At 37.2% G+C, this 27,246-nt stretch overlaps 1 protein-coding gene across 7 annotated transcripts in view; it reads right to left on the bottom strand.

Moving 5' to 3' along the window:
• The window catches only part of LOC121871169 (exportin-7-like), a 48,305-nt gene extending 22,301 nt beyond the window's left edge, over positions 1-26,004 (bottom strand). For 4 of the 7 annotated variants that reach the window (XM_042373328.1, XM_042373329.1, XM_042373327.1 and 1 more), the window contains exons 1-17: positions 25,926-26,004; positions 20,699-20,945; positions 19,467-19,636; positions 16,878-17,133; positions 16,519-16,688; positions 15,388-15,507; positions 14,846-15,073; positions 12,672-12,821; positions 12,359-12,512; positions 11,735-11,840; positions 11,180-11,389; positions 10,562-10,706; positions 4,508-4,546; positions 3,822-3,969; positions 2,568-2,727; positions 1,219-1,409; positions 427-644 (exon numbers count right to left, since the gene is read on the bottom strand). In XM_042373328.1, coding sequence (XP_042229262.1) covers positions 427-644; positions 1,219-1,409; positions 2,568-2,727; positions 3,822-3,969; positions 4,508-4,546; positions 10,562-10,706; positions 11,180-11,389; positions 11,735-11,840; positions 12,359-12,512; positions 12,672-12,821; positions 14,846-15,073; positions 15,388-15,507; positions 16,519-16,688; positions 16,878-17,133; positions 19,467-19,636; positions 20,699-20,945; positions 25,926-25,940 — 2,727 coding nt within the window. In that variant the 5' untranslated portion in view covers positions 25,941-26,004. Of the gene's footprint in view, positions 1-426; positions 645-1,218; positions 1,410-2,567; positions 2,728-3,821; positions 3,970-4,507; positions 4,547-10,561; positions 10,707-11,179; positions 11,390-11,734; positions 11,841-12,358; positions 12,513-12,671; positions 12,822-14,845; positions 15,074-15,387; positions 15,508-16,518; positions 16,689-16,877; positions 17,134-19,466; positions 19,637-20,698; positions 20,946-25,482; positions 25,503-25,925 lie in introns of those variants that run through there. The other 3 variants (XM_042373330.1, XM_042373326.1, XM_042373325.1) reach the window with 2 other exon arrangements.
• Between the last annotated feature and the right edge of the window lie 1,242 nt (positions 26,005-27,246).

A 27,246-nucleotide genomic window follows, 5' to 3' on the forward strand; every position in this document is an offset into this window, starting at 1 on the left:
ATATACATGATATAAATTCATTCATATCTATATACAAAACATTCAGACATTCATGTACACATCCATTTATCATGTGAGTAGTTTTCCCACACATATACAGAAGATGGCATTTGTGGGAATGCTTCAAGAACTGATGTAACCAATACACAAAAGGGAGAGAAAGAAACTGGGAAGCAAGAATAGATACAAAAATAGCAATGGACTGTACGGAGCTTGAAAATATGTGACATACCAATAGGGAGAGCTTCAGTTTGAGTGCTGCCAAAGGAAAATACTCATCAGAGGAAGGAATGAGGCCATGAGGAAAAATACGCCCCTTCTGACAATCACCGTTCAACAAGAGTACAGTGCTTATGAGAACAAATAAAGCCAACTGATTTTACTACCTATATCTTAATTTTCCCAAATTAACCAAAAAATACTAACCAAGAGATCAGACTGTGGAATTGAAAGCAGCAATTTAACAAAGGTGTGTAATGCAGAGTCCAAGGCATCATCCCCATACAGGCGGAAGACTCCAAAGTTGACGTAGCTGCCACACAAGGCTGCCTTGAGCATGGAGAAGCAGATGCTTATACCCTTCAACCTCATTGGGTAAATCTGATCCTTTGGAATGTTATCTCCTTGGGCCAGAATTCTTGAACCTGAAATAATCAATGGAAATACAGTACCATTAATTTTTAAAGCTTTCCTGTCCACCTCAATGTTTACACCCAACTCTTTCTATAGCATTAAATTAATGCTGCTATAGTTATATCTAGCCTAGTACTTTTTTCCATAAAACATATCATAAATGAAGGCACCCAAACTAATAAATTAAAGAAACATTGTAACATTTAGGGTCTTCTAGTGTTCCATTAAGGATATAGCACTATAAAGACGCATCAATCATTCGCCTTCATCCCTTTACAACACTCTTGAACTTACACTCCCAGTGACTTTGGAATGAGAACATCTTCAGGGAGTATACATAATCTCCCAACTCGGGGAGTCTAGAGACTCCCCAACTACAACTGTCTTGCATCCATTCATTGAATGCAAATGAAATCAATACAAAGTATGTATCTACATATTCTTCACACAGGAAAGCATTTATTGTATAAAATAAAAGCAATTCTACACATATACAGATATCAAGAAAAATGTTAGTAGGTCACAAGAAATGGGGAAGCAAAGAGACAAAGATTCACTTATCTGTAAGTAATGCACAGTCCTTACCATATGTACAGATGACTTTGCTGGCCTCTCGAAAAAGCAGGATACCATTGGGTGATGAGACATCAAACTGGAGCCTCTGAGATCTGTTCTGTACCAACTCTGCAAAGAGTTTGAGTACTGGGGTGGTCACCTGTGGGTCATGACTCCAAATTTCCACACCTCTGACCAGAACACCAGTGTATGTTGGGTATCTAGTAAAAAATCAAGGAGAAATATCAAAACAATACTAAATATTCAAATAACTATTCAAATTTTTGTCACCAATTAGATTACTGTACTTAAATTAGGGACACCAAATAAGTTTCCTCCAATTGCTACACATTTCACAATAAGATACGATGACGATAAGCAACAAACGTACATGTTATGTTGGCAAACTCACATTAGAGACTGAGTAAAACAAAGGTTGAAATGAAGAGTGTAGGAGGTCGGAGACTATTTTGCCTCAGAAGCAAAGCCCATTAAATTCATATTCATTGAAAATACTAAGTTTGCCTCCTATCCATTTATTAATAGTTTCTTTTTGGTAACAGGCTGTACAATCATTTTCAATCACGAATCACTGATACAAATGGGAAAATGGGACTGCCTGTTTCATCATCAAAATATTAAATATATTGTTATGCCAAGGCATAATTAAGTACAGTATTATAATTTTTGCAAACTAGGTGTTTTGATTATTTTCTATTCCAAGCAGTAGTTAATTTGGCAAGTTTTTGGAGATTTTCTTGTACTGTATATATTAATCTATTACTTATGTAGAATGCTCTAGGCGTCTGACGAGATGCATTTAAACACCCGCAAGCTGTCTAGAAGTGAGTCGTTCGTTTCTACCCAGAGATATGTACAAGCCTAATGACAGCCGAAGCTAATTGTTGTTCAAGTATTGCGTAATTGTTTTGAGCGATAAAAAGTGAAAAAGACTAAGGAATTGTACACTGGTAGTGTTCTGACTGTATAGATGCAAAGTGAGAAGTCCAGCTGTGAAGACATACCCTGTGAACAGTTTTGTTAAGATTTAGTGATTATTAAAGAACTACAGTTCACAAGTGCTTCTGTGACCTGGTGGAAATCTACCTGCCAGCTGTTTGTCTGTACACTGATACTGATCGACGGGAAATTACCAGACTCCGGTGGGACAGCCAGTGGTAATTCCATGACACTTGTGATATATCTAATATCTACTGCTTTTGTACAAACGACCTGGCCACGGGGAAACAGTGGTGGAAGCTGGTAATTGACAAACGGGGTGCGTAACAATATTGTGAATATTATTAAAGGGCTATTTACAAATCAGAGTTATCACAGGATAAACACAATGGGCTTGAACAAAATTTATAAAAGGATACATCCAATCAAACAGCATCATATAGGAAGTCTTGGTATTAAATGCATATGCTAAGCCACGCAGATCCCTGGCAAGGCCTATTAATCCTTTCTTAGCCTCTTCTGCCTGGAACATTGGAGTTTCTGCTTGAGCCAGTAGTCGACCTACACTATCAAATGCACCTGAGGATAGGGAAAAGAAGATATTAACAAAAGAGCTATGAAAAACTTGAGAGACAATTATATGAAATAACTAAGAACATTATCTTGTCAAGCAATGTGAAAATACTAAAAGGATGGGAAGGAAGGAAGAGCACATACAAACTACTTAGAGCATAAGAAATGAGGTACAGTCCAAGAAAGAAGAATCTTTCCAGCTTTGGTCGATGAATATTGAAACCTGGTGGATTATACTGAAAGAGTAACTGACTGCATTTTACTAGCAAATCCCTGATAACTCAGCACATATGTTGCTCTGGCATTGCCGAATTATCCCAAATTCCAAATTATCGAGGCACTTTCCTCTCCCCCTACAAAAATACAACAATAAAAAATTATCAGCCCACATACAGTACATATACACATAATTACTAATTTTCAAAACGTAACACTTACCAGCACTGCAGGGGGAGAATAAAGCATTGGAGTAGGTGAGAGGCATGGTAGGTCATGCAGGGGAATGGTGACGCAGGTGATGGTGGGGAAATGCTACACAGACAGTAAGACACTTTATATAATTATATATATATATTTATATATATATATATATATATATATATATATATATATATATATATATATATATATATATATATATATATATATATATATATATATATATATATATATATATATATATATATATATATATATATATATATATATATAAAACATGCTTTCTGGTAAAAGTGAGCTAAGAGTTTGGATGAAAGAGCTCTACCTTATGATTTACATCGATGACCAGTTTCTTGCACTACTGTGCTGTACTGTACTGGTAAAATTGCTGATGCAGAAAACTTTTCAAAACTCTGTGACCACTTCATTTAAATAATAACCAATACAGAATGAAGATATACATAATATCAGGATTTCCAACAACAAAACACAATAATAAGAAGAAAAAATGTACAGCACTGAATAAAACACATATTGTACTTATCATGCAAATTTTTTTTCCCATAAATTGCAAAACAGGTATAGGAAAATTCCAACAAGCAAAACAATTCCCTCTACTATAGTTACAGAGAAAACAAAGCAAATTTTAGGTGATAACTTACTAGTAATAGGGATCATAAATTGTGTAAATTTCTCCTCATCTTCCCCCAATTCCACCATAAGTAACCGCCCCAGAGATGTGTAAAACAAAGTTCGACTTCTCATCTCCTGCACCGACACACCCACCCCCAAGAAAGGGAAGTGTTCACTCTGTAAAATTAATTATAATACTTTTTATTATGTAAATAATGAATGAAAAAAAGAGTAAGGTCAAGATATTATCCCAGACATTAATGCACAAGTTGAGATAAATCAAACAAACATAAATTGGCAAAACATCCAGGAATCTATATGCCTATAGCCCTAGAATGATGAAGAAATTTATCTGTTATTTTTTAAATGAGCTCAAATAGGATTTTTAGATAAGCTATTAGCACACTGGTAAGACCCTTAATAGTGTGTGACAAGACGTACTAAAGACAGGTATCCACTCCATACGCAATATTTCCTATAAACTAATAAAAATAATAATTAATTTAATATAAAATATATTTAAATTTAGGAAATATTTAATAAGGAATTTGTAGTTATTTTGTTATGAGAAATACAATAAGGAAGGTTCCTCAAACCATTGCTCCACCACAGCCAAACTGCACCCTGTTAGTCAAAATAGTCTAAAAGTGTCTCCAGAAAACCATCACTGAATTAATATTATTTTTCTTAGGCTGGATGAAGTGCTTGGACTTACATTTTGAGGGCCAGACTGTTTTAGCACCCTGAATTCTCTCTGAAAAGGCAGAAAATAATTATGCTTGTTTTGGAATATAATACTCTGCATGATGAATATAATGTGCAGCCCAGCTCAATGAGGCAATGATTCTAAATATCATTTAGTTAATATATTGTTTGTTTAGGCTTAACTCAATTGAATAATAAAGAGTAAAATTAATTATTTGTATGATAAAAAATAAATACAATCAATTACTGTACAAAAAAATCCTATGTAAAGCATTTTTAGAAGATATAAATTTAATATGGACCATTCTACAAATGAACTGTTATACTAAAATTTAAATTAATAGCAAAACAAATATTAAAAAGCTGTGGCTGATAAAAAGCTATAAGGTAAGAAATTTAACGAAAATTATACATTAAAAAACATACAGTACTGTACTGTACTGTACACACAAACACACAAAACATACATGTAGTACATACTTACACCTCCATCACCAGAAAGTTAGGGCATGTTAATTTGGTGCTTGGCAGCACCCTGGGTTAGTCTGTTGGCCCTCTCACACCCAACCCTTTCTCTTTACCATGAAACACAAGCATACACCTTCCACAGAACAGGAAAATTATTGAGGAAAATACTGCAATTCATTAAAAAATAAAAAATAAGAAAGGAATAAGAAGCAACATGGCAAACAACAGAACCGAACAGTGAATAAGATCTAACCACTCAGGAGCTGGTGTAATCACTAGAGCCAATATTTATACAAGCTGTATTCTCATACCTGTATCACCAAAGAGATACTTTCACTGCAACAATTTTGTTTTAAAAAGAAGCAACAAGGACCCTAAGAAGGGCCAGTAAAAACGAGAATTGTTTCTACTTATTCCACGCCCACATCACCACCATCACTGTTTTAAAGCCATTTACCATGTTAGCCATGATTACCTGATGACGGGATTACCATCAGCCAAATTTTATGGACGTTTATGGCTGAATGCCCTTCCTATTGCCAACCCACTTTTACAAAGAGGGAACTGGGAACTTACAGTCTGTGCGGAATGTTAAGTCGCGATAGGGCCGATGAACTAAGTTCTCGCAAAAATAAGATCATATGTTGTGAAGCCTGTCCTGGGATGCGAGATGTCAAAACGCTTGGTTTGTTGGCAAGTGCTGACATTTGGCAACTGAGAACATGTCGCGGTTTGTAGTCAGTGCGCCTCTGGCAGCTGTGAGGGGAATATTTATTGTGCGGGTTCCCGTGCCATGTGGCCATGTTTTGTCTAGTTTAAGGTGCATTAACCCGACATAGTGGCCATCAGAGATGTCCAGGAGGGTTACTACAAGAGACGATATTGCAGCAGTGATTGCACTGTACAAAGCGAACCATGTACTGAGAGAAATATCGGCTCAGACTGGTGTGGCATTACGAGTTGTTCAAAATCTTGTCAAACGTTTCCGTGACCTTGGAGAGGACGAGTTACCAGCTCCATTACCTAAGTTTGGTAGGCCTAAACTATTGTCTCCACGGACACTTTTGGTTATTTCTCGACAAGTTCGGTCCAATCCCTCACTCACAGCACGTGAAGTGAAAGAGAGAAACCCCCGTCTTTTGAGTCACGTCTCGTTAAGTTGTGTTCAACAAGCCCTGCACAATGACCTGGGATTTAAGAGCTTTCGTGCCCACCGTAAACCTCTGTTGACAAAGAGACAGAAGAAAAATAGAGTGAAATTTTGCAAGAAATATGAAGTGTGGGATTTAGAGACATGGAGGAGTGTATTATGGTCGGATGAGGCTACGTTTTCTGTGACTGGGAGTAATGGAGGGAGGGTGTACCGCCCCCCCCCACTCAGACGCGCACCTCCCACAATACAATGTAAAGACTGTTAAGCACCCTGCCTCGCTTATGGTTTGGGCTTCCTTTACGTATTATGGTGTTGGTGAACTAGTAATCCTCCCTAAGAACCAGAAGATGAATTAGTACAGCTATCTTGAACTGCTCAGTGATTTCTTACCTGAATCATTTGATAAAGCTAAGGCAAGCCTTTTCATGCAGGACGGTGCCCCATGCCACACTGCTAAAAGTGTCATACAGTAGCTCAAAGACTGTGAGGTACCTTTCTTTAATGACTGGCCTGGCAGTAGCCCAGATCTTAACCCAATAGAAAATTTGTGGTCCATTGTTAAGCGTCGTCTGCGCGACGCTGACACATCATCAATCCCAAAGCTAGAGGCAGCCATCAAGGATACCTGGGCTAACTTGCCACCTGACCTCTTGCAAAACCTTGCTGACAGTGTTCCTCGAAGGCTAAAAGACTGTCTGAAGCGCAGAGGAAACACTACAAAGTGTTAATTGAAGTGGTAAGCGTTACTTGACTTTATTTATATAACATAATCGTAAATATCAATATTTTTTCAGCACACAAACTAATATTCCGCACAGACTGTAAAGTGCCCCTCTCAGCTGGCAAAGCAGGGTCACTAGTCACTGAGGTAATTAAAGGTTACCTGCTTACCCTAATTTAAAGTATAATCCCTAAATTGTTTATCTTCAAAATTTTTAGGGTTGACTGCATTAATCAATTTTGCTTATCTTGTCCATGTACCTGACACTTGGCTGGCAGACAATCTAATATTTTGAAAGGAACACCTAGACGGGAATTTGTCAGGTGCAGCAACACTCCTCCTTCCCATACCTGTTTAACCAGGGAGGTCCGTCAACGGGCCGCTTGTCTTCAGTGTTCCAGGAATAGTGACCTATATCAGGGGCAGGTAATTTATCCCTACATGAAGACGTCAACCTGCCTCTTAGTCAGTTGTTGACAACATTTCAAAGGAACCTCCAAGTAGAGGGGCTGAAGACATGTGGTGACGGGAGTTATAACCTCACATGACAAGTGTTACCCCCAATACCGGCTTATAGGGAGGGGGGGGGATGGTCGTGAAGATGGGTGATCAAGGGGTCAGCTCTGCCTCCTCATCCACCCAGTAGGTATGAGGTGACAGAAGTTATATCACATGACGAGGGTTACCACCACTGACACCATTTAGGCAAGTTATCTGTGAGTTGATACACACAGTAAATATTAAAGTTTTAAGATGTTTATTTGACTTGCCCCAGAAAAAATATCTGGGCAAGTAAATTTCCTCCCAAAATTTGTCAATGTAAATTTCAAGTCATTTGTCCGGGCCAAGTAAATGTTCCAAATAATCTGCACAGCCTGGTTTATACATATCGATAACATCAGTTTAATATTCGTTTGAATACTCACTATAAATGTGACTACAGCAATAAAACATCAAGCTTCAAAATGTACAATACAGTTTATTATTCATTAAATATTTCAAATATAAATACAATACATTACTTATTTGCCCCCCAAAAATATAAAATTCTATATTACCAGTAAATATTCACAATTTCCAATACAGGGTTGCCTCACTTATCGCAAAGGTTACGGGCATTTAACTCGTTGCGAATAGCGGAGCAATTTCTCCCATAAGAAATAATGTAAATAGGGGGGATACGGGCATCGTGGTGGTCACGGCCATCAGATTTTAACATTTGTTTTACTCAAATACATATGGAATATAAAATAGATAAAGAAACAAGGACATACTGTAATATCAAATAAACATCAATAACAAACATTTTGAGTTTATTAGGCGTGTATATTTACAAGTACAGTATACAGGGGTACTTTACATGTTTCAGTGTGTGAGTGTTTGAATGTTTATGTGCGTAAGTCTGTGTGGTAAGTTTTAAACGTAGACATCACGGAACCTCGTCACCTTTGTAGCCGTCAGTGGTGTTGCAGATCCAGCCATCTCCATGATCTTGTCAGTGCTTTTAACTATAGAATACACCATAGAGGGAGTCAAGCCTTGCACGCGCCCATTCACTGACGTTCCTTCTCCGTGTTCATGTCTTTTTACGATATCCAATGTCACGTCCAATGTAACTGCCACAAGTGATCTCTTAGCAACATTGCTGGGAGTTTTAGTAGCTGGTCGCTTAGGCATTGCGAGATCACGCAAAACACAACTGCGAGATCACACAAAACACACGCCAGCACGTGTGAAACTGAGGGGAGCGTATGGCGGAGGAATACATACACACGCTGTCCTACGCTACGGTTGAGGCGCGCTGTACAAAATTTTGGCTCGTACGAATTTTCAAATAAACGGGGCAACCATTGCGAATAGTGGAAATGGGTAACGATAAATTGACTGCGGATAAACGGGGTTACGAATACCGAGGCTATGAATAACAGGGTTTGCCTTTACTGGACAAAACAATGTTCCATAATCTGGGCAGCTGAGACATAGTTTATATCTCTTTTTTTTTCTTATCAAATAACAAAGCAAGTTCAATATAACCTTATTATCTGAACATATAAACCAGTAAGTATTGAAGAATTTTTGTTTTATTTAGAGGGAGTAAGGTTGGTGACATCCTTGCTGTAAAGTTGTGTACAAAAACAAGAACATCTGTCTCTCTCGTGTTGTGACTGCCAGGTTTCCTAACTTTTGTCAGGCTAATGTATATTGACAGAGATCCCAATTAATTTAATTCTAATGATGTTTACTTGGTGATTTTCTTTCTTTTGTTGTAACTGTTAACCAGGAATCTAAACACTTCAAGTTAGTCTGTCAAATTGTTACACATTTATAAAAGGAAACAAAGGTTATTCACAATAATATTATGAAATACGAACTAATGGCATAGGGCAATAAAAAACAGCGGATACAGTTGCAGCTCTCATCTACCCATCTATTACTGAACTAGGAATGGTTTCCTTTACTAAAACATATAATATGCTCCTAGTGAGGTTGTAAGCATAGGTGAAAAAAGTAAAAGTGGGTCCCATAGGCATGAATGTCCCTCAGGGATAGTGTGGGTACAGCACACTGTATACTAAGCGAGGCTAGCATTGAACTCAGCCACCTTCACTTCCCCAACATGTAAGGTCAGGTACTCATTTACAACTAGGTGGATAAGGAGTGCCCCAGGATCAAACCAATTATAATTTTAGAAAAGGAGGCACATCCCTAAGGTACAGGCAGTTGTGAACAAACACATAGTTCCTCTTTCTCAGTAATGTACTTTTCTTTGGTGAGTTTCTGAGTGTCACAAAAATGTATTAAGCCTGATACACGGGCACACATGAAAATTTAATACTTGGTTATACATACTTTGTATAACTCTGATATTTTTAAAATATTTCTTTACCAAGCAAATGCTTACCTTAAATTCATCTTTTGAAGTTATACAAAGGAAAAAACCATACAAACACTAAAGAGTGTGTCATGACATTGGAAGAAACAACAGATCTTCTTACTGTTCTGATTTTAAATGAGTAATACTGTGAGAAGCTACGAGTGAGCACAAAGCCTATGAACCTGTATTTAAAAGTTTTCTCTAGAAATATAAAATGACTCAAAACATTCCTGAAACACCTTTATGCATACCTGCACTTTATGTGTAAAACTTACATATGTAAACTATTCAACAGTTCATGCAAAGCATATAAGCAACACCTAAATCTTATGCATCCAGCTTCCTTTTATTCAGATCCTGGGAACTTAAATGCCTCAAAATTCCCTTTAACTGAAATAAATTTTTGGTGTGCTTATTTCCTATCAAAGCATGCAATTCTTATGTTAATGTACAGAACTTAAACTGCCACATGCAAATAACACCCTAAGCCTCTACTCACAGAAATCATTCCCCATCAAAATTCTCAAAAAATGTATAAAAACTCAAAACACTCTGTTTGTCCAAAAAATTACTAGCTAACCATTAGTCCTCTAAAGACCTAATAGTATCTGTAATATCTACCTTCCAACTAATGGTTTCTACATTATACTTTTCAATCTCAATATATCTAACTCAACCTGGTTTAGTTGATTACATTCCCTCTAAGAAGAACTACACCCTCAAATGAAAATAGACTTGAAATAAAATGTTTCATCTTTTACAAAAAAGATGTAAGTCATTCCCATAATTCACAGTCCTGGTGCTACAACATAAAACTTTCAGGAAAAAAGATTGCCATCAAACTCACCGTGTGGTTATTGAGCATAAACTGCACCTCTTCAAGTTTGACAAGTTTACGAACACTGTTATAACTGATGGACAGGTCAGACAGAAGTGTCAAGGTGCGTGTCAAAATTTGTTCACAATGGCCCCAATATTTAAGGTTGGTGATACTGAAATGAGAGCACAAGATTAAAAAGAAATACAAACAATAACTGTGTCTTAACAGCATAATTAATCATGAATTAATTATCATATGATACCTCACCAAAGTAACCAGTACTCAGTGCCTGTACTTGCATCATACTTGTAAGGACTGAAGTTGAGCCAGGAGAGATCCTATCTTAAGTTTTCTGGTGTTACTTGATTTATAAAGCATAACCTAGTCATAAAAGTGGAGGGTTCCTGGTTACCCTTTGGGTCGCCCCTTCAGCTTGCTGACACAAGAACATGAGTTGCCCAATTCACTGTGTCATCATACTCAGACTACATACTGTAAATGTCAATGATATAAAGCTACTCATTTATTTAACTTCTTTAAAATGGTGCATTTTGTTTGTTTTTTATGTTGAGGCTGAACATTTACATATATAACTTAGAAATATTCAACTTAATATAGAAAGGTTTTAAAAAATTAATTACTTACATTTTCCTAACAAATACTGCTAAAACCATTGACTCATCATTAAGTCCAAGAATGTCAGAGAGTCGCCGATAGAACTTGGAAGTCTTGTGAACTTGGTCTCCAACATAAATTTTCCGAAACTGCTCAAAAAAAGAAATTGTGGCTAATTCGCGGCGTTCACATCCTCCCTGTGGCAGACATGTGTCTGTTAAGTTCATCAGCTGTAGAATCCTGTTAAAAAAAAATATTAAACAACAGACGGTGACAGGCATGACAGTAGTGACATTGCATTTGCAATGAAGTACATATTAACATGCCAAACATTCTTTTCATCAAAAGATTTTTCAACCATTTCCCATGTTGACCATCTAATCAGTATTAACAAAGCCTTCATTAAATGGCCCTTCACTTCACAGCTCATACTATACTGTACATTCGATGAATTAAAAAAAATGCTTTGAGACTTTTCATTTTAGAATACATTCCGTATTTAATATTTAATAATGTAATGATTACATTCATCCACTTCCTGTGCATTACCATTACAGTATAGGATGCTCCTACTTCATCACTTACCTACATACTAGCTCTCCATCCATTGCATCATGATCGTCACTAGTGTTGAATGATACACGACCACCAATAGCAGACCCAATCATGTATACCAACCACGTTAGTTGACCTTTAATGGGCAAGTCATACAATAATTAAGCACACTATAAATAATAGACTAAACAGTTCCAGAACCTAAACAATTCTGAGGAACTTATACTTTAATTAATTTATATTTACCACAGGCCATTTGTTCAGTGCAATACAACTTGAGATGCAAATATTTTAATATAAATTCAATAAACACCATACTGTACAGTATTATAGTTAGCAAATGCTTCTTATTTATCAAGAGCTGTTAATATAATCAAGGATTATCATCTGTTCAAAAGAAATGTGTAAAACAAAATAATCTCACTAGGGAAAATAGAGTATGTTTAAGACTTTCAGCTTTCCTGGATAAGCTTATTAACAATACCAAAGAAGAGCAGATAATGTGATAACTACCAGTTCATTCCTTCATATTTGCTTTTTAAACTGGGAATGAAAAGAAGATAACAGAACTTAAATTTGTCGGGTAAAGTATAAGAACATTATCAAAACCTAAAGACTAAAGGAAAAACAGATGTGTAATGATGGAAGTTATACCTTCTAATATTGCTATTTCCTCCATGGAGTGCTGTTGAGACCGGCTGTTCATACGTGCAGATATCAATTCCTGATAACGTTGAGCAGTCTGTTCAAACAGCTGCACCAGCAGTGCACACGTTTTTGCATACTCACACCGACCAATTGTAGACAGCTGAAAAATATTTGTTTAAATAAATTAATATTAAAACTCCCTGACAAAGTAATATATATATATATATATATATATATATATATATATATATATACCCTGTATATATATACGGTATATATACAGTGTGTGTGTGTGCCTGTTAATATTAATTATGCTTACCTGATCAAGCTGTTGCTGAATGACTGTAACATCATCTAATGGATCATCTAAACCTTCTCGCAGCACCACACTGACACTCTCCAACCGAGAAGACACATAAGCACGTACAACTTCTGGAGTGTAGGTTTCTAATAGGTGTGGTTCAGTAGCCTGAAAGTTAACATCAATTAAGTTAACATGATAGGGAGGAAACTAACTTCTTAATCAAAAGAGTTTCCTCTCCACAGCCGAAGAGAAAGTACTCACTGGTGAATCTTGGACTCCAATTCTTAAATAAGAATTATAAGACTCTACTGAGGATTGTCTTAGTGCGAGAAGAACCAACAAAAATATAAGAATTGAGAAAATGGGTCAGATGATTGTAGTAAATATGAATCCTGGTTTACCCTTAATGATTTTGTAAGGGCAGACAAGATGATGGCCCACACCTCCCCATTTCCAATTCAAAGCCAGAGAAGAACTTTCTTGCTCACATGATTTCATCCTCATAAGGGACTTCCTAGTATGAGCCACCAATTTATATGTCCATACCATATTCCCAGGCACTCCAAGTTCACCCAGCTGTAAATGGGTATCTAAGTTTATAGCTTGGGAAGTGAATGCGGTCAAGTGCAGTACTGGCCATGCTGCCTCCTTGTGTACTGAAGACTTAGTATACAGTGTGTTGTATCCTCACTGTCCCAAGTGGGAAATCATGCCTATGGGACCCACTTTCACTTTTCAACATCTTTTCCATTACTCATTTAGCTAGTGCTACTTGTGTCAGATCAGGTCTTAGATTTATAAGCAATTAAATACTATTCTTTTTCCAACAATGAAAAAATGGAAAAGTGTTTAAAGAAAGGTATGTATAATCTGGTTGGAGACCAAATTCAACAATAAAATGATGACTGTAACGTGAGTTAAAAGATTTTGAGTAACCTTAGCACCTAATCGCCATCTTTTAAGGGCAATGGCTGCTGCAGAGGAGCAGGTTAAACTGTGAATTAACCCTTGCCACCTTAGTCTGAGGTTTGCTGAGCCAAATTCATCCAACTTCAGTAGTGCTTATTATAAAGTTGTTCATAGATGGTGTTACTAAAAATTAATATCAACAGAAGCATCATAAATTTATTCCTCCAATCTTGAAGAATTAGAGGAATAGTAAAATATGATAGGTCTCCACATATTCAAAAGCTATGGTAAATAAGCTAGGGCTGCACATCCATAAAACTGAATTTGAAACCTTTACAATTCAAACTTAAGCATTCATCTACAAGTGTGGAATTCCTGGATGATCCACGAAATTATAGCAAAGTATTGTACCTGAATAACAGGAATCAAGAGATGCTTTTTCTTGTCTCAAATTAGCTAGGTGCTCATGCTACACATAATACCAAGTGTACATGGTGCCTCAGGGGTGGGGATCAGGATACTCACCCTGTACTCTAGAACTCATTTATTCTTACATTTTTCGTTTTTACAAAAGAACCACATTTCAACAATAATAAAAGTATAAGTGTAATACAGTAAACATGTAATGATGAAAGTGATGATAATCATATAGACAAACAACACTCATAAGACCTGACCCTTTGGGGGTGCCAGTAAATTTTTCTGCATGACATCTTTGACTCAAAGGTGAAAGGCTCTTTTCATTTTGAGACCATGAGTCACAAACAAAAGTTATGCACTCTTTGGGGGAATTTGCCACAACACTAACTCAATGATCATATACTGTTCTGTACTCTGGCTTAACATAGTGAGTCCAATAACTCCACTTTCTGACCTACAGACATCATTTTTCCTTCCCATTTAGCCTTTGATTCACTTGCTGCACTGAAACCACAAGCAGTGTGTGTCTCCTGTACAGTATCTGTAATTGTGATGTATGTATATAATGATTATGGTAAATGCATATTGAAAACAGGGGAAGAACTTCTTTATCTGTAAAACAACCATTTTTAAGACCAAAGAATGCAGTTCTAATGTACTGCACCTAACATAGTGTAAAGAATACACTAAAAGAAAGAAGCATAGGAAAGCAGAAGAAATAGTTCAATTTGTTTGACAATATGAATGAAAATTTACTCACCAAACATGCTTGGGTTGCACAGAAAAGTGACATGGCAGAGACTCAGCAGAAATGAAGTAACTACATTCTTTTGTTTCTACTCAACATTGAGTATACTGACCTTCATGTAGGGCACAGATCCAACCATGCGTTGCCACAGGGATAGCAAGTAATGCACACTGTTTGGTGCAAACTGCCACATATTTAAGGACTCAACAGTGAACTTTGCTATAAGTTGGATGGCATCTGGATAATGTTCTACTGTCACCAGCTCACCCAACTGATAGTTGCTCTTCAATCTCAGCAACAACCGGCAGAACTCATGGTAGTTTGAAGGGTCACTCAGGCCCTAAAAATAGGGGTGGGGGGTTATAATAATACAATAATCCATAGAAAAAAGGTTCCATCATTTCTGGTATCTTTACATGCTAAAAACCTGTACTTAACAGAATGAACAGCTTTTTCACTATACTGTACAATATTCCACAAATTCCAATTAAATCTTAAGATAAACAATCGCAGACATGCTATTCACATTAAATGTACTTTATAATCCGTCAAAACAAGCACAAAAAACATACATAATACTAAATTTTCTGATGATATTCTAAAGTTTGTAATACAGTACTTACAAGTTAAACAAAAATACCTTACTGAACTAACCTGTGGATTCTGAAGTATATTCCTAACACCATTGACTAGTTGAGAGAGAAACTTGGCTCGTTCCTCATTGCTAAATAGTGTTCGCCTCACAGAGGCTATTTGGACCAGACATGATAACGTCTGAAAAGATAAATAACAAGTTTAGGTTTTGTTATTACATGACTTAATAAAATAATCAGCAATACTTATAAACCCATTTTCAAGGTTCATATGGCTTGAAAGAAGTATGGGAGCTAAACATTTACTATACCTATGGGTATGTATGTGTGTATGTACTGTATGTAAATATGTATATACTGTATGTATGTATGTATGTATAATGTCTTGTTTTTGTATTAGCATTTCTTTTATTTACTAGGAAAATTAATGACATTCCTTTTATAATTTTCATATTTAGTTTTGGGGACTGAGGAGGATGGTTAAGCCATGTGTAACTTCCTCTGTGGTGCTGGCAAAGTTCAGAGTTGAAGGTCGATGTGATGTTTAAGTGACATACAGGAGGGCTGGAGAGTAACAAAATGGGCAGAGCAACACAGGAGATTGCAATTAAGATTGTTGGTGTTGTCTGCAAATGAACTGTTCAGCTTTTGAAGAAAGTGAAGAAGTAGGCACTGATATTTATACCAGTGATGTACCATTTTCGTTTTCATTCGTGCAAGCATTTTCCCCACTGTGATGTAAAGTAACCAAAGTGAAGAGTAAACAAAAAACTCTCCCTTCACATACAGTTACTAGGTTTTTTCATGGAATAAATGATACAGTACATTCACTTGAAGCAAACTATTCTTTTTCCATAACAAGACCTAGACATTCATCTGGTTTAACCTTGTCACTTCCCACAATCTAGTATCAGCCAGCAGTAAGTCAATCACCAAATTCTACTCATCATCATGTTCTCAAGTCATGCCATCCCTAATGCTACACCATGCCGTTACATCTCTTTGTACAGTGCTAATTATTTTCCTTTTACCTAATTATTCTATCTACCACAATCCCTCACCAATAACATGATGATGAACAAGTGTATCAATCAGAACATACACACACACCATAACAAGTAGCTGAATCAATGCGAAATGTTACAATGCTAAATATTGATAGTAATTTCCTCACCAAACAGTAAAACCTTACCACTGGTGACAATGTAGCAGGGAGGGAGGCATACAGGTCAAAAAACAGCTGAACTGTAGAAAAATCAAGGAAGGCAGGCCTCCATGCTGTGGGAATCTGAACTGTTCCTAAGTCATCACTGCTTTCATCCACAGAAGTACCAATGAAGTCAAATGTAAGGCAGTTTAGAGCTGAAATAATAAAAACAAAACAAAATGTAATTTATTGTTCATTTAGATTATCATTTATATTTATTTGATCCATTGTCTTACAATTGCCAATACTGTAATAAGAAAGAATGAAATAAACTGACTATGGAAGAAGGAATAATATTTTAAGATATTAAAGATTATAATATCTATTTCTCCAAGCACTCTCACCTAATCGCAGTAGATGTGTCATTAGTCCATGTTGACTTTCATCATTAAAATTAAGGGTCTTGGAGTTCTCTAGTGCAGTCCTAAGAAGTGTGCAGGAGAGCTGGAAGATATCATACAGCTGTGTGTCTCTGAATGAGCTTGCAATTTTGCGATGTTTAGTAAGGGATTTGTTTGCATCTGACTCTGAAATCTGGTTCACCTCTGCAGTCAGCTGAGCAAGCAGTTGCACTCCAATAACACAGTGGTCCACTGAGCCCTGTAAGGGAAGAACACATTTTATGACATACAATTTCACAGATTTACAGCTAAAAATTTTTTTTAATTAATATCCAAATACAGTGGTCCCTCAGTTAACGAACACAATTCGTTCCACAGTCATTCGTTAACCAAATCCATTGTTTCAATGGGATATTGGGTAATTGGTTCCAGCTCACAGAAAATTACATAAAGTAAAAAAAAAATGCAGTAAAGTACACTTACCTTGAGGTGTGTATGTAGAAGGTTCCTAATTGATGATGATGATGGGAATTAGAAGTGGGGGTGGAGGAGAAGGGAGAAGAGAAGGAAGTGGGGATGGAGGAGAAATCACCTTCCAGGGGACCCATGCTTGATGCAGTAATTTCACCAATAAAATTTTAAATTCACTAGGTGTAATTCAAGATTATTTTATTTAAATCAACACTGCACTATATATTATCAATATGTCAACTAAATTTCAGAATGACCAATAATTTTTATGTAAAAATGCAAAAATATTCAAGATACCAACAAAATCGATGTTCACTCCACTGTAAACAAAGCCACACTGACGCCTGGTGGGTGAGTCAAGCGGCTGATGGGCGCACAAAAAACTAGTTCCCTGTATTGCATATATTATCAATATGTTAACTTAATTTTAAAATGACTAATAATTTTAATATAACAAATATTAAAGAGCACAACTTTCTTGATATTTATTCCACTGGAAATGAATGTAAACATAGAACAGATTACTGAATTGGCAGACTAGCCCATCAGCTGATGCTCACAACAAAACGTGTTTGTCGTAAGGATTTCGTTAATCGAAGTTTTGTTCGTTAACCGAATTGAAGATCCTTATGGGAGATAATTCGTAAACCAAAATTTCGTTAACTGAGGTACCACTGTATAAAAGTTGACCACGAGGGTCTAAGGTCCTCCACACCACAGAAACAAAATTGGCCAAAAAATCCACAAAATATGGAGAGAAAATGTGAATATCAAATACGACCTAGAGCTTGCTAGATTACATACCAGTTTCATCGACATTCATTTCTATCATTTGAGATATCATATTCACAAGATGATTGGAAAGATGCACACAGACAAATACATTCCCATGTAGGCTATACATGCACAAAAACAGTCACAACAGATATTATAATCACATCCCCCACCATGGGGGATGGGGGGGGGGGGGGCAATCAAAGTTTACTTAATTTTACAAACCGATAAGTAGCTTTCACAGTGCTTGTCATCTAAATTTCTTATTTTGGGATACTGTACATTCAATAAAAGGATGAAATGCTTGCAAGAGTTATTTTTACAGTAAGCTGTAAAATAAAATGGTGAGAAATAATTCATAGTAAATTGTAAAGGATACAGATACAGTAATATCTAGGAACAAGAAACGTAAGATTTTACGGATGTCCAAATTCATACAGTCCAGAACTAAAGCAAACCTTTCCAACAGTCATGACAGGGATCATCACTGAAATATAACATTAAAGTACAGTAGATAAAATGTGGTAACTGGAACCTGGAAGTAAAAGTCAACTGTTTCCATCAACTACATCATGATCATACAAACACAACATTTGTAGTTTTGGTCTTTTACATGATACTAACTAACCATCAATACACATGTCGCTTACAGTAGGTGCTATAACATTCTGATTAATATTCTCAACATTTACGAAGCAGCTGGGTGCATGAATGAGCAAAAATCTTGACATCAAGTAATTTGTGGGAAAGGACAAGCTACTGCTTGGTGATATTTAAGTGTAGTGGCGGGATAACCCAAATTTGGGGCCTTTTGCGGAGGGAGAATACAATAGTAACACACATCTTTTAAAGCATTAAATATTAACCCCAGGTTTGGCGTTGGCCAAATAAAATATTAAAAGTGACGGGTTAAATAATGACAATAAATGAAGAGAAAACCATGCTTATGTGTGTGTCTGTGTGCATGTTTGCATGTATTTAGCATACAAGAAAAAAGGTGTGGGTGTGTGATTTCACTACAGTGAAATCAGCAGTGAACTGGTGTGGTGGAGCCCTGAAGGCTAGCTGATACCTACAAAGCCATATCCAATAATCAATGATAACAAAAACTGATCGGGGTTTGGGAACCATTTAAAAGCTCTTTTGTCGTTTTACGCTTAACTAATAACTACAATGTCTGTCATGACTTGTTTCCAATAGGAATCAATGGACTGGGGTAAGTAATTTCATTGCCATTGTACACAGATAGCACAACAATGTAGCAGTGTCATGTGTAGTGCATCTAACTCTAACAGACTATCTGCACACCTGTAAATGATGTAATATACAGATCATATTCATGCTTACCTGAAGAAATTGAGATACATCACCAATAACATTTCTGAATGCCCATTTTTCTTTGTCAAGGCCATCAAACCACCCTAGCTTGGTGATGCGGCCAAACAACACCACCAAGCCCTGAGTAACATAATGAACCAGTTTGGGTCGAGTTGCCAGATAATTCAGAACATAATTTCCTGAAAAAAAAAAAGGATTTATTAAATTATTCACACTGAATCTTTATTTCCTCATATCCCAAAGTTCCACTAAAAATCCTGCCAAATAATAATGACCTTGGCTGTGCAAAGCCAGCATTTCTCCATTCAAAAACCCTGTTTTCCACAGCTAATTTCCATTGATGATGACCACTGTTTTGGGGTTAATGATTTCTATACATTGGGAACCTATGTCCTCTATGCCAGCTGCCAAAATTAACAATCTCCCAAGTGTAACTGACTACCAATTAAGAAGGTGGCAGCATAACATGGATCAGGTGGTCAATCAAGTTAAATGTTAACTACCATGGACTAAGATATGTAAGCTTTAACAAGTTTAAGTGAAGACAGCATTCCTGAGTCATCTAAAAAATATTCACAAACACAAACACAAACACAAACACACACACACAAACACACAAAGAAAAGAGTTAAAATAAGGACATATTCAAACAGCCTTGGTAGCAGACAGAGATGACACATTTCATCAGGCCACAGCTGCCACCTTCAACTGTGGTAACTTGGGCTACCTACGTCCTACCAGGTGCATGGTGTATGACTAAGGAAGAAAGGTAGCAAAAGACGATAAGATAATGAGGAAAGCAAGGGCAAAAGGATAGTCATAACCAGGTATTAAGAGTCAAAATCGAAGTGTCTGTATAAAAAATTGGTACGTCATAAATGGTATGGTTAAAATCCAGGAGTCAAAACCTTATTACTGTATAATGTATTTAATTTTTTTTTATGTATGGGACTTTGAGCTGCAGTGAGTAGCTAAGGATGGGTAGCTTTTAGCCCATCATGGTCCAGTGGATGGCTGCTTTCTTGCCAAACTTAGTGGTCCAGGTTTGAATCCCGGCACTCATATGTGAAAATTGTTTACATTCATTTTCAAGTTAGAAAAATAAAAACTTATTGATAAATTCTAGTTCTACTTTTAGACTATCATGATGAATATTCATGTAGAGGGGAACAAATACACAGAGACATATAGCATGAAAACATAAACTTTAAACCCATATAAATACTGTATTAAACACTTACGAATATCAATCCTCTGTTGGAGTGAGAGTGTACACGGATTTCTTGACACGAGCTTGGTTAGTGTAGTAGCTGCCAAATACTGTGAGTAAGATGACTGAGCTCGATCTAGGAGCAACTGGCACTGACTGAGAGTAGCAGCTCCTCGACCTGACTGGAACTCCACCAGCGCTTTTTCTGCTTCTTGCCGCTGAACGCCATCATTAGCTTCATGAAGCTGCTTGCACAACAATTCTAGCTTGACCACCTCCTGAAAAGTCGATAATTCATAACAATTAAGGAGATGTACAATGAAAGACAAAAGTCGTGTCGTGAAATTTGGGCTAAACTTTTGGTGAGCTCTGCCTTGTGGTAGGGGGTTCTCATAATGTTTCACGAGTTATATTTAATCTTCGGACAAAACCAAGACATGAATTTTGTCTTTGATTGTACATAATTCAGTTACTCTAAATTCTTTGTAAAATTAAAAAAAACATTTTCCTTGCTGAAACTAAATGTCAAGAAAGTCTGGGTGTTTATGTTATCAACTTAAAAAAGTTCTTGATTCATTTTGAGGAAAAAGTGACTAAAGGTGGCAGCACACTGGGCACTTTCCTCCAAACATGTTGTCTGTTTTGCTGACCGTTGGCCTGACGGCCCAACAAGCAGCAGGATTTCTGCTGTTGCAAGAAATGGACAACGGTTTGGTGGGGATCTTTGCTGGCCTGATTAGTGCTCAAATGAGCTTCATATAATTTCAAGTAAAAATTTAAATAAATAATGAAACAATAATAATTTAAAATATACTGTAACACAAAAATGGTGACATACTTCTATTTATTCGCCACTTTAAAATTTCTTTAGTATTATTAAATCATTATTCAGGGTCTTCTTTGACCAGCCAGCCACTGCCACTTTTAAAGAAACTTTTCTTTAGCTTTTGCAGATGCCTCACTTGCTTCAGCAATTGAAGAACTATAGCACAATCCTGCAAGGCCTCAACTGTAGTAATGGGATCCATGGAAAACCTCGTCTAGACGCTTTGTTGTTGTTTTCGTTGCGATGGACAGATGCGCTAACTAAACTGGCCAGACCGTGTTTGCCAAACATGTTTGGAGGAAAGTGCCTAGTGTGCCACCACGTTAATACACAAACCTAGAAGGTCCATCTCTCATGAGGATTTTCCAAAGTGTATTGCTAACTCACTCCAAATGCACTGTACAATACTGTACTTCTGTTTGGTCTCCAAGATATATCAAAGACTGCCAAAAGCTTAGAATATCTAAAGGAGGGCTATCAAACTGGTGTTGGCACACAGACATTTACTTACTTTTGATTTTTTACATCTATATCTGTTGTCTGGTGGGGCCACTTCTCACAAAACACACCAGCCACTATACCCGTTATGTATGGAAGCAAATGTATATTTGAGAGCCAGTACATGCCAAGTACTTATCAGTAGTACAGTTATGTACCTTTCAACCAGCTAGTAAGCTGACAAGTGTTGAATAGGATAAAGTAATCATGTAAGGTAGGCTGGATGAAAACAAAGCCACAGCAAGTTCCACACCTAAAAGCGGTTCCTGGGAGAGAAATCTTGGACCCTGGTGCTTCCCTTGATTCCGGGCCCACCCCCTTAATCGTGTATACTGTACTTGTGCAGTATTATTTGTTTCCCTTGAAAGAACTACCAAAATATTGCTTAACCCTTATGCCCCGGACAACATAAGACCCACCGGACCCCCAACGTGGGCATATTTTGGCATAAAAAATAAAATAATAAAAAATAAAATATAATTTAATCCACACTTAAAAACTGGTATTTTAAGTGTAAAATTAGTGCAGTCACTCCAAGCATACTGTTGTGGCTGGCATGCATGTGGTCACCTACATCCACAACCTCGCTTAAGGGGTGGCTGGTGGGGTGGGGAGGAAGTGAGTGCCACTGTCTGTACCACTGTCCTTGCCACTGGCCGCCTCAACAAACTCTATATCATCATTCTGAGTCTGTTTCCTTCCCATCACTTTTTTTGTCACCCAGTTCTATATCAGTGCCATTCAAATCAACCAACTATTGATGGATAGCACTACTGTCGAGGGTGTGGAGGGACGAGGTGGGTCATGAAACGTCGAAGGACATGCATCCATCATGATAGCTGGTGGGTAACTGGACCACTAGACTTGAGACAAAGATTACATGCGAGTTGAGTTGTCAAGCAAATAAAAATCCCAAACAAAAGTATTTTGTCCTGCATGGACATTCAAAATACCGTACACTCTCTCCAATATTTACAACAACCCGGACTTATGACGGTCATTGTCGTTATATTATATTAACATATTCTACATTATTTTCGAGTCTAGACATTTGGTCGTAATGTCTAACAATGCCGTACGACAACTTCGGCTGGCACGCTGCCACATGCGTACAGCATCCATGTCATATCCCGCTCAGTTTGTGTATTAAAAGGGTAAAAGTTTTACAATTATTACCTGTACTGTACTATGTATTATTTTCGTCTGTTCGACTTACGACCTGGTCAACGGAACTCCGTCGTAAGTGGAGGAGAGACTGTATGCCATGAAAATTAAGAAAGTTGAGGAACGTGACTCGGGCTTTAAGGGTTAATTAAGATCTCCATGCTCTATACTGTAATAGCTTCCTTGAATTTCATTACATTTAGCTATAACCCTGAGGTTATCTACTAAATATATATCACTAACTGTGGCAGAAAAGTTTCATGTATCACTGTATCAGTATTGTACCAATACTGTATACAGTATTTGAAGAGAAAACCTTACACTGTACAGTACTGTACTTCAAAAAATTTTAAAGGGTTTTCTCAATATAGCTAGTCCAAAAATATCACCCATAACTACAGCTATAAAGTAAGTCCTCGATATTTGCGAAGGATGCATTCCTGAAAACCCTCGTATTAATTGATATACCAAATATCGAATACTTAGTTAAATGGGAAAAATAAGATGCGTTCCACACCCAAAATTAAAATGCTCGACCAATTTTTGAGACAAATAAACCATAAAACAAATCAATACAATATTATTTTCAAAATAATAGATAAAGCAAGTGTACAGTACAGTGTACTTAACAATAAAAGCAGATACATCAACTCGGGTAGACGAGTTGATGGAGGTGGTGGTAAAGGTGATGGTGTTGGAGTGACATCTGCAGAGTCATCGGGGTTGGAATCCATATCAGGGAGTATGACATCTCACATAAAATTGAATTTTGTTCACATTAATTGAATTCCTGGTAGGAATAGTGCCTTTTCATATGAGTGAATTCACATATATTGAGGACTTACTGTATTGTTCAGAACATTTCTCTTAAATGGCAACATCAACGGACAAGTGTCCATCAACCGGCTTCCAATAATCATAAAAATATCACCAGTAGCCAGTTACAGTTTTGGATGCCTCAGCCACCAAGACTTGACGCAACCTCTTAACATGGTCTAATGCGAACGTTCACCATTATGCAGCATCACCATATACATACTATTTTATTTTGAGGGTGAAAGGAAGAGGAGTTTTTGGTATACAGTAGTATGCATAAAAAATATTTGCTTGAACCTGGGGCCCTGTGATTTGCACTGGGTGCACAACCCCCCTTCCAGGCCCTGCTAGGAGGCACCTCAGTCTAGCAGTTAAAGATCATATTGCTATCACGTACTGACAATTCTTCTTAAACAAAAATTATGTTTTATCTACCTTAATGCAGGAGGACATGATATTTTCTTAAGAAAAAAAAAGAGGGCTAAAATCTTAAATGCAGTACAGTACAGTATACAGTACATACTGTATATTACAATTAAGACTAATATTTGCTCATACTAACCATGTGCACAATCAAGATGGTCCAGAGATTAAAGGCTATGATTAGGTTCACTTCCTTTGTGTGGGAGAGCTCCTCATTAATCAAAAATTTAATTAAAACTAAAAGAACATGCAGTGGAACAAGGCTTAAGCATATATATATTTGGAAACTGTCAGTCTTTATAGTATAAGAGATCCTCTTCTTAAAATGCCCATTAATAACATTGGTTGGTGTAAACTGTCCAAAACATACTGTTTACTGACTGAATAATTTACTGCATGGCATTTCAGGAATACTACCACATACTGTGAGCTATCTCTTGCCATCTCTTTTTCAACAGTTACAGTACAACAAAATCCACGATAAACTTTTATCCTCTTCACCACAATAAAGCTTCAATAGTCACTACAGTTTATATCAAATCAACACAATCCATTAGTGTGTGTGTTTGTGTGTGTGTAATGTAAATGTTTTGTGAGCAGATTGTTAGGAAAAGTTTGATTCTATTTAAACCTATCCAAGTCTTACATAACCTAATCTGATCTAAGTAATTCTTCATCGAATCTTCATTGTATTTAACCAAGTCTCTTATCCACACTCATCCTTATTCTGTCTTATCCCATTAATCTCTTCTTCAAAGCTCCACCCAAGTTTTATCAATTCAATTGCCATTTTTCAGATCTCCCTTACTCTCCTTTACTAAATTTGGGACTCCACCTTCACTGTATTAATGGCAGTGAAAATGCTGTCCAACAAAAACAAGTATATCTTGGATGGAGCAGCTCTGGGAGGCTAACAAGAGGACATCAACATCATGGTGCAAGTCACAGCCTGTAGCAACACTGCACAACAAAAGCTTCCTCCCAGACACCCTTGGTCTCAGGCGTCCTTTTATCATCTAATTAATTTATTATCAACCTTTAACCATACCTATTTAATCAGAAACATGTTATTGTTATAAATACCACACCATGAAAACGTGACCAGCATCAAACTTAATCGTCTTAAGTCTCTAGCTGTGAGAAGCTATGGCCCGACAGCAGACAGAGAGAGGGAAGTATCAAGCTAGGAGAGCGTGTCTTTAATATATAATTCAATGGATACATAAAGTATTCCATGGAGCATACATTTTATGGTGTCAATTTCTATTCTGCCGCCAATGTTGTCCGTTTAGGCTCCAAACAACAGGCTGTCACGGCAACTGCACAGCCAGACGAAGTTTAACATCAAAATGACGAAATGGGTTACCCTTCTTTACGCTTGTATTTAGTAGCCTTTTCATTCACCAATTTTCATAAAATCAAATTATAATGTTCCCTACGAATGACACTTACAGACTGTTGGGTCATCGTAACATTATTTATTCACAATATGAAATACATAAGATAAAAATAAGATTGTTTTGATGCGTACCTGGTCCTCCGCCATGGTGGTGCTGCCATCTGTCGGGAGCGGGGGTGAGGGGTGCGGAGGTCCCCCCCCCCCCACTCCCCCCCCGGACACGCAGGGGGTCACTGGGGAAACAAATAATAACTTGGGGGAAAGAAAGTGTGGCGTAATAACTTTGTTTCCTTCTGTTTTCGAAACATTGCAAGAGTAGCAAGCAGGAAGCGTAATTACAACTTTTAACAACTGGTGCCATATGCAACGTACTCGTTATTTCAATTGGATTATTTCTAATGACATGTACTGTATTTGCAAGTGGGTTGTATGAATTTGCTTGTGTGCGTGCAAAGGAGCCTGCGCACGTGTGTACACGTGTTGGGGAGAGAGGAGGAAGGGGAAGTTATAGTCTTTTTTTCTCTCTCATCTAATTTGGCTGAAAGATATCTCCAGATTTATATGTCGCTAAAAATATGTTTAAAGTGAATAGCTCACACTGACTTTCTGACCAGAATTCTTTTGGCCTTAAGAATAAAACTGCGGGGGCACCGGTTGGTAGAACGGTACCGCTCTTGCCTCGCAAGCGAGATGTCACGGGTTCGATTCCCGGGCCGGTGGAAAGTTGTTAGGACACACTTCCCAGTTTCCCTTGGTCCCTGTTCACCTAGTAGCAATGTAGGTACCTGCTGTAAATCGAGAGTTGCGAATTCGTATTCAGGGACAAGTTGTTGGAGCTTCCAATAACTTGCTTAGACATAAACCATTGACTCTTCAGGCTTCTACGCCCTCAACTCATGAGACATAAGGCAAGCATGAACTTAGCATGCTTCCCTGTTGGACGCTGTAAACGCTTCTGCGCTTCACCTTACACAAGGATGTAGGGGGTGCCCAATAAATAATAAAAAAAATAATAATACTGCAATACTTAAACTTTTGACAAACTTATTTCTTATCCATTTCCCCTACCTCAACCCCTTAATACCCCGAAAGTAATGAGAGTATTGCAACCGGTGTGTGTGTGTGTGTGTGTTTCCGCACAAGTTAGACCAAAAGTAGATGGATTTCAGTTAAAGTTAGTGAAGGTCATTTTTTATTTAGACACCCTTCCCCCCAAAACCCCTTGGAGGTTGGGCACTGGGCTGAGGGTAGGCATTTTACTTGTAGAAGCTTAGAATTTTTCAGTAGTTTTCTGATTTTCAGCTCACGATATCTCGATTATGGTTAAATGGGCCAAAAGTGTCAGAGATGAAAATTGTCTTGTTCTTATCTGAACTTATAACAATAAACAATATCGAATTATGTCATCTACTATAAAATAACCAATTCCCCTTCTATATTCTCTCAAGATTCG

Source organism: Homarus americanus, unplaced genomic scaffold (assembly GCF_018991925.1).
Source record: "Homarus americanus isolate GMGI-L3 unplaced genomic scaffold, GMGI_Hamer_2.0 scaffold40565, whole genome shotgun sequence".
In the NCBI taxonomy this organism is placed as follows: Eukaryota; Metazoa; Arthropoda; class Malacostraca; order Decapoda; family Nephropidae; genus Homarus; species Homarus americanus.